The 7,483-nt window shown below is 33.8% G+C and overlaps 2 protein-coding genes across 2 annotated transcripts; one reads left to right on the forward strand and one right to left on the reverse strand.

Moving 5' to 3' along the window:
* Positions 1–329: 329 nt before the first annotated feature.
* LOC131626159 (uncharacterized) lies at positions 330–1,828 on the forward strand. Its single transcript, XM_058896991.1, has 3 exons — positions 330–610; positions 1,059–1,218; positions 1,469–1,828. Exons 1-3 carry the CDS (start codon positions 532–534, stop codon positions 1,716–1,718), a joined length of 489 nt encoding a protein of 162 aa, XP_058752974.1. The 5' UTR covers positions 330–531; the 3' UTR covers positions 1,719–1,828.
* A 1,143-nt stretch (positions 1,829–2,971) lies between these two features.
* LOC131626158 (uncharacterized) lies at positions 2,972–7,025 on the reverse strand. Its single transcript, XM_058896990.1, has 8 exons — positions 6,744–7,025; positions 6,173–6,317; positions 5,911–6,079; positions 4,896–5,166; positions 4,357–4,622; positions 4,044–4,259; positions 3,599–3,701; positions 2,972–3,421 (listed from the first exon to the last, which is right to left on the reverse strand). Exons 1-8 carry the CDS (start codon positions 6,892–6,894, stop codon positions 3,363–3,365), a joined length of 1,380 nt encoding a protein of 459 aa, XP_058752973.1. The 5' UTR covers positions 6,895–7,025; the 3' UTR covers positions 2,972–3,362.
* Positions 7,026–7,483: the final 458 nt, after the last annotated feature.

Genomic DNA, 7,483 nt, shown 5'->3' on the forward strand with positions numbered 1-7,483 from the left:
TAATGGGTGCAAATTAAACTTAAAACTTTATGGAAAGAAATTTATTTTGTGCCACTGTCGACTTATTATTTTCATACCTCCAATACAATATATTTTTTAAATTACAAAAATCTCAAGCACAAACTTAAAAAACAAAAAAAAACAAAAACTCTGTATTTTAAAATGTTTGAGATTGTTGTCTAGAGCTGTTGTAATAGTATGTATATCCATAAATATTGGGTGATTGGTTGAAAATAGTTGTGACCTTAGAATAACATGAATAATAATTTTATAAATAATTCACAGATTAAATAACTTAAAGACATCTATCATGCCACGTGTCAAGTTGTCATGAATGGAAATGAAGATTGACAAGAGGATTCGGACTCATGAGAAGGAGGAAGCAATTGTTTGGTGAATCAACCGAAAGACAATTTTATTATTTCCAGAACAGAATCCTAAGAAACCACTACAACCTTTCTTGAAACAAAACTAGTTACTGTTTTTGTTTTTCTTGCATGAATGATTTGAATTCTATTATCTAATCTCGAAATGGAGACTTTACCTTTGGAAATCTGTATGAAGATATTCTGTTTCTTAGATCACCACCATCTTGCTGTTTCTCAACAAGGTCAGTGATCATGATGATTTTGCGTTTCAAAATATAATCAATTAGAATTCTGTTGAAACATTGTTAATAGATCTGATCTGAATCATGTTTCTTCAATTCAATTCAATTGACTTTACATAATTGTTCAATGTTATCAATTTATTAGTTATCTTTAATATTGATCGTCACATGGTACCTATTTGTTCCAAGTTGAAAACATATAGATTCATATCAGGGCCGTCGACGTGCAAGCCAGACTATCGCACATAGCTTAAAATTTAGCATGGTTAAGTCGGAGCTAATTAAAGTCTCATAAAATATTTATCAATGTTAAATAGTGACAAAATCGGGCCTCTATTTGTTTTGTCTACACAGAGTCTTCAAAAACTTAAGACCTGATTTGATTCAGGTCCTAATTGTCAATGATTCATTATATCAAAGCTATGAATTTGACAATATTTTTTTGCAGTTAATAGGAAGTGGAAGCTCATGGCCTCAGACAATGCTCTATGGGCAAATCTCTTTAAGGAGAGATGGGGAGAAGATCGTGCTGCCTTTTACGCTCCTAATGGTTCAAAATCATGGAAAGAAGTATATGAGGTGCAAGATCGCTGTGATCGAGTTGGACTGTAAGTTGTCTAATTTACTCTGCGTCACACAATTACTGGTGAAATTACTAGTGAGATCGTTTAAAATTAGTTTTCTAACTTAGCAATCTAAATTATTTGATCTCAAATTAATGCCAGAGATTGGTTACTGAGTGAAATAAAGTTTAGAGTTCAATTTGCAGTCATATTCAATGAAATATCTAATTTGTAGCAAGAGTTACTGAACTGTGATGCAAAGGAAATGACTTTTGTATAACTCTTTACAAAATAGGGGTTTGAAGATTATTAGAGAAGGAAGTGATTACTATCTTGTTCACCAAGGTGAAGTTCAACGATATCTGGGATCAAGAAAAATCCCGCGGCAAGTAACTGATCATTCTTTTAGTTCAGAAACAGACTTAACTGAAGGAAGTTCTCAAGCTGAAGAAAGATCGTGTCGAGGAATTTTGGACAAAATCCTTTTCTTCATTGGGGATTTGGAAGCTGCTTCTGTTGATGCCAAACGCAACCGTGTGATATAATGATCTCTAACATTCAATATAATATTGAAGTTCAGTGTTGAACTTCTTTGTAATTGTATGTAAGCATTATTTTTATGTATATTCTAATTCAATAAATATGTATTGATATCTTAATATAATGAAGTTATGTGAATGTATGAAAAAATAATGGTATTGGGGTGGGCACATTATTGTTATCATTTCTATTCACTGGATATGTAATATAAAAAATCTGATAGTATCTTACTATGATGAAGTTATGTGTGTTAAGTAACACTTTTGTTCTTGAAATTTGAAACCTAGTGAACTAGAATCATTGACGCACTTCTGTTTATGATCCTTTGTTTCAAGTGAGGTTTCAGTGCCCCAAAAATCACCTCAGTATTTGTCATTTGAAAGTTCCTCTTAATCTAAATATGCACTAGTACTACTATAGTTAATGCTATAATCATCATCTTCAAGATCAAAAAAGATATGTCTTCTGCACGGAGTGTTGCCCCCACCATATCCGCCAAATCAGAATCACCCTCCGGCCAGCCAACCATCGTCGTCATCATATTCATTTTTGAAGATCTTAAATGTATAACACAACTAAATACTAAAATACGACTAATTATATATGCTAATACAAACCAACAAACTCACACCAAAAACTCTAAATTGTAAAACACCAAAAACAAAATAAATGAAGGTTTGTTTACCTTTGAAATGTTACAAAACTCAGTTTAAAATGGTGTTAATGTTGCTTGAGTTGTGCAAAAATAAACCAACGTAGGAAGAGAGATGAAAAGAGAAGGTGAAGAAGAGAATGAGAGGAAACAGATTGTGAAAAAGATTAATGGCACAAAAGTTTGATTTTGCAATTTTAATTTCACATAAGAGGTATTTTGAATATTTTGGAGTATCAATATATTTCACTTACTCACGATTTTGAATATATTGGAGTATCAAAGTGAACTTATTTATACCTAAATCTCCAAAAAAAAGTATATACTTGTAAACTTATAAAAATATTTTTATAAATGGAATATTAAACATTTATTTTGATTGAAAACTCTTGTAGGAAAGCTTAAGTAATTAATGAGTCTCTTAAATTATTGAAATAGATTCAAACTTGTTTCTTTGTGCTAAGGAGGAATAACCCTCTTTCATTTTAATAACAACTACTGTTAGTAAACAGATAGAGAGCATCTTTCACATTTGTTGTGAGCACAATGCTCGCAGTTGTAGAACAACAAAGGTACTATGAGTCTATCATGTTTAATGAGGGTAAATAAATGAACACTTAGTAGAGAGTGCATTAATTAAATGTAGAGTGGTTTCATTACAAATTAAGACAATGAAAGTAGGGTAAATATACTATTCCCTACAGGACAAACTTAGATACCGCCCGCCCCCAAAAGAATGACGACATAAGAACTACCAAAATGGAGATTTCTCCTCAAGTAATAATAGCCAATAGAAATCTACGTACTACAGTATTGATAATCAAAAACACTAAAAAGAAATTACTAAATCATCCTTTTAGCTTGAACCCCTTTCCTTGGTTGGTGGGCATCAGATTTACCTTCACTCATATTTTGTAGAATACAGTTTAGACAGAAACTGCATTATGTAAGGCTGAAGCAGCAACATTAAGTGCCTCCCCAAAACTTAATTGACCAATTACAGGTTCAATGGCTCTGACTCGGTGTCCCTTTCCTTCAATTGCCAATCTTCTGTTTCTGTTTTTACAAAAGGAACAAATCTCAGCACCAATTAAGAACATCTTTTGTTTTATATGAAAATGGGAAATATTGTTTGTAAAGAAAATTTATTTGGTTAGTGTAGATGGTGATCATATCACTCGTATTGTAGTCCAATTTCAACATAAGCAACAGATCATAGTGAGAGGGTCTTACTTGGCTTATCTGCAATCACCAGCAGTCGCCTTTGTAAGATACTAGCCATGAAGAGGAAAATGGAGCACATGCCAAACATAACAGTGATAGGGAATGCATCAACCTGCACATAGAAAACAAATAATTAGTCTAAAGAGTTATAGAGAAAGAGAGATCAAGATAGAGACCCCGTATCTTTTGCTTTTTTCTTTTGGGGTCGTGTGGAAAGGGAAAGGATTCGCATATACTTCCAAGAAAGAGGTTATCAGAGTAGAATTCGAATGAATAATTTGTCCAACTAGACAATGTACTTAGGGAAGGATTTATAATTCTAGATTCAAATTAGTGCAGTAAAAAAGTGGGTTAGATTGTTGGAGTTCAGCAAGCTACGAAAACTAAATCAACAGAAATGCTACATTAAGATCAAGCATTATATGATATCTAAGTCGTAGATTGTGTAACTTACATTGTACAGCACAACACAGACAAAAATGTTCAGAGGAATGCGGAAAAAGTTCATGATGGTGCTCCTGGCTTCTTCAGGAATGTATTGGGATCTCATCTTCATAATGGATGGCCAGAATATGCCAACACAACTTTCAAATGTACAGAAGCCGAGAAGCTGAATGCACCCGGCGAATGACAGACCGCCACCTGCTGCTTTGGAAGGAACTGCGAAAAACTGTTCCACAATAACAAAGTCAAAATATTGCAGAATAGTGAGGTGTATATCACAGTACTAAGCGACGGAGGGAGAGTGTATTGGAAGAATAGCATACGGTGGTAATAATGGGAAGCATTAGAGAAGCAGAAGAAACTACAAAGACAATCTGCATGTAGCTCTCTACACGGAATGATGAACGAGCCATCAACTTAGATGCAAGTGAGCTTCCCAACATTGACGATAACATGAATGTCGCAAAAATAAAACCATGGGGAATTTCTTCATCATTTGGACTCAATGCAGGAGTCCATAGGAACACAAAGGTATACATTGAACCTTCAAAGAGAGACTGTATCGCACCAAGCAAGGCTATTTTTTCATCTGAAACACAAGGAGTATAACAATTACTTTGCGTTGAAACTTGGAAATGACCAAAAATACAAGACAAGGTGAATAAAATAAATGATAACAAAAGAAGGAAGGGAAAAATGAACAAGTTCATTTCAACATAAATCACTTTCAGGATGGAATCAAACAATGACCAGCCCATTCCTTAAACACTAATGGTACACAAGAGTTAAAAAGTTAAAATTCTTAGCACAGAACCACTTTAAAAACAACTGAGAAAAATACTATCCAAGGTAAGAAGTGTACCAGAAGCAATGGCCACAGCAGCGCCCTTGAATTGGGCGAGCAAGCTCTTGTTTTCAGAAGCATCCCCGTAATTTTCTGTCCATGTAGATAATATGACGATCATACCAATTGTAAGAAAACCTGCAGCGGCATCAAAGGGGGCTACTGGTCCAAGAGCCAATGTATCAACAAGGACATTTCCAAACAGCCCAGAAAAAATGGCGACAAGACCATTTCCAAGAAATATGGCCTTCGAGAATGTTAATGACAGCCATTGCTGATCAAAGCCCCTCTGATAAATTCATGTGAAAAAATTGAGATTAATATATACAAAATGTAAAATGAAGGAATCAAGACAGAGGTATAAAAAAAACATGGTAAAACCCTTTATCACAGATTTTAAGGGTAAATATGTATTTTGATGACCAAAAATCACTTCATTATCCACTTGGAGGATACTGTAAAATGCATGCTTATCTTTTTTAGAGGGACATAATAAATTTATAAACCCCTGAAATGAACATCGTTGGAATCAGCCTACTTCATAGTTGTTAGATCTATCAACTAGCTAGTTCTGTTTAGAATGACATATTAAGAAGTTCATGTAATATAATTACATATTAAGTATTGGAAATTGCTCATGTGTACGAAGATACTCAGTTGAAGAAACGCAAGAATAAATGTCAGCCATAGATTTACACAACCACCCACCACCCACCCATGATTTCTGTCAAAGCCAAACCAAACAATTTACCAGTTTTATTTTAGAAACAGTTCACAGTAATATTCTTCCCCTTTCGTATACAAGTCTCTCGTAATATTTAGCAATGCTCTTAATTATTACATACGAGATTAGCCCGGTTTGGATTTTTATTTAAAAACAATCAACCTAATATTATTATTTAGAGGCTATACAACCTACTCTTCTCCATGTGGAGAGAACAATATTATAAAGTCAACATAACCAGAGGAAAATATCATGGTAAATTTGACAATTAATAGCAGACAACTTTAGAAACAAACAATTATTCCTCACCTTGAAATGCTCAGCAACAAGCCACGACTCAAATGCTGAAAATAGAAGTGAAGTAGCAATGCCTCCCAAAATACGTCCCAACATCAAAACTCTGTACTGAGGAGAATGTTTGGTGATGCAGCTCGCAATGTAGGTTATGCAGTAAGTCACACAAGCCCTCTTCCGACCCCTGATTTCAAAGCAAGCAGCATAAGATACTAAAAATCGCTATGATATACATATATGGAAACAAAACAATTAGAAAACAAAAAATGAATCTCACTGTTTATCAGCCAGAGATCCCACAATTGTTCCAAACAACATTGAAGACCCAAAGCCAGCAATGAAGAGTTGTCCAATATCCCCCTTTCCATATCCATAAGTACTATAAAGATAGTAAACATATGGACCTTGCAACCAATCACCAGCTATAACCATAGAAACAGAAACCCATTAGATCACCAAAAACTAACATCTCTTCTAACTATTACATTTCTAAGTAATGCAAAATGTTACTAAAATCAGATAATAACTTTAACTAATCTAAAATCTAATCAAATCAACAAGGCCAAATCAAAACTTCTAATTTAAATCCGATCTCAGTGTCACCCAACATTATTAAGATTTGAAGGATAAATTAGTAATTATAATCATTATTATAATTCTACTAATCACGCAACAATAAAAATAAACCAAATGAAACAAACAATAAGCAGAAAACACGATCACGATTCACGATTCACAAGCACATTGAATCCATTCAAACTAACAAATAATGAAGCACAGATCAAAGAGTAAAAAAAACAGATCGAGAACGAAATTCAAGAGATCTAAGAGAGAAATTCCAGATCTACCCATCATGAGAGAATAAATGAGAAGATAATTATTTTTGAAGGAATTGAAAACGGAGGAAGTATTGATTCGATCCTTATTGTTTTTGCTAAGCTCGAGAACTGCAACAACAGCGGCCAATCCACCGAACACGGCGTAGAAGAACAGCTCCATTATCGCGATCTCAGTGTTCGCAGAGAAATGCAAGTACCAAGAAAAATTTGGATCCCACTCTCTTTTTTTGCAGAGTGTGTGAGAACGATTAGTGGTGTGAAAGATAGATGGGGAGAGAGAAGAGAAAGGGTGAAAGTTATATAGTGGTTTTTGAACGGTGCTGTGATCACCTGTGACAAGTGTTACATGGAAGTCATGGAACTGGTTATTAACGGTTGTCCGTTTCTCACTTTTTTATTTTTATTTTGCTCTGACTCCGATTAAATCTGCTTCCATTATTTAAGAGAATTCTAATTTAAATTGAAACTGAATTATTATTTAGATTTATTTGTTTTGCTTAAAAAAATTAATTACAAAGGTCATCTATGTTGAGACAAATATTATACATGTACATCACTATCACCGTCATATTATCAGGTGCTGTTAAGATAATGATTGACGAGTTTAAAGTAAAAATTCCACTTAAAGTAAATATTTTAATTATAGAAACTTGGAATTGTTGATAAATGTCACATTAATTAAGGATTCTAAATGTATAGGCTTTTTTCCTAGGGGCAATATCCTACCCAATGTGTGCTATGAAATATTT

Source organism: Vicia villosa, unplaced genomic scaffold (assembly GCF_029867415.1).
Source record: "Vicia villosa cultivar HV-30 ecotype Madison, WI unplaced genomic scaffold, Vvil1.0 ctg.000273F_1_1_1, whole genome shotgun sequence".
NCBI lineage: Eukaryota > Viridiplantae > Streptophyta > Magnoliopsida > Fabales > Fabaceae > Vicia > Vicia villosa.

Excerpts from the sequence above, each read along its gene's own strand:
- LOC131626159 (XM_058896991.1), top strand. The coding sequence starts at position 532 with ATGGAGACTTTACCTTTGGAAATCTGTATGAAGATATTCTGTTTCTTA. Across the intron at positions 611-1,058 it reads TCTTGCTGTTTCTCAACAAG|TTAATAGGAAGTGGAAGCTC; the intron begins GTCAGTGATCAT and ends ATTTTTTTGCAG. Across the intron at positions 1,219-1,468 it reads CGCTGTGATCGAGTTGGACT|GGGTTTGAAGATTATTAGAG; the intron begins GTAAGTTGTCTA and ends TTTACAAAATAG.
- LOC131626158 (XM_058896990.1), bottom strand. The coding sequence starts at position 6,894 with ATGGAGCTGTTCTTCTACGCCGTGTTCGGTGGATTGGCCGCTGTTGTT. Across the intron at positions 5,167-5,910 it reads TTGTTGCTGAGCATTTCAAG|AGGGGCTTTGATCAGCAATG; the intron begins GTGAGGAATAAT and ends TGAATTTATCAG. Across the intron at positions 3,702-4,043 it reads TCTGTGTTGTGCTGTACAAT|GTTGATGCATTCCCTATCAC; the intron begins GTAAGTTACACA and ends TTCTATGTGCAG.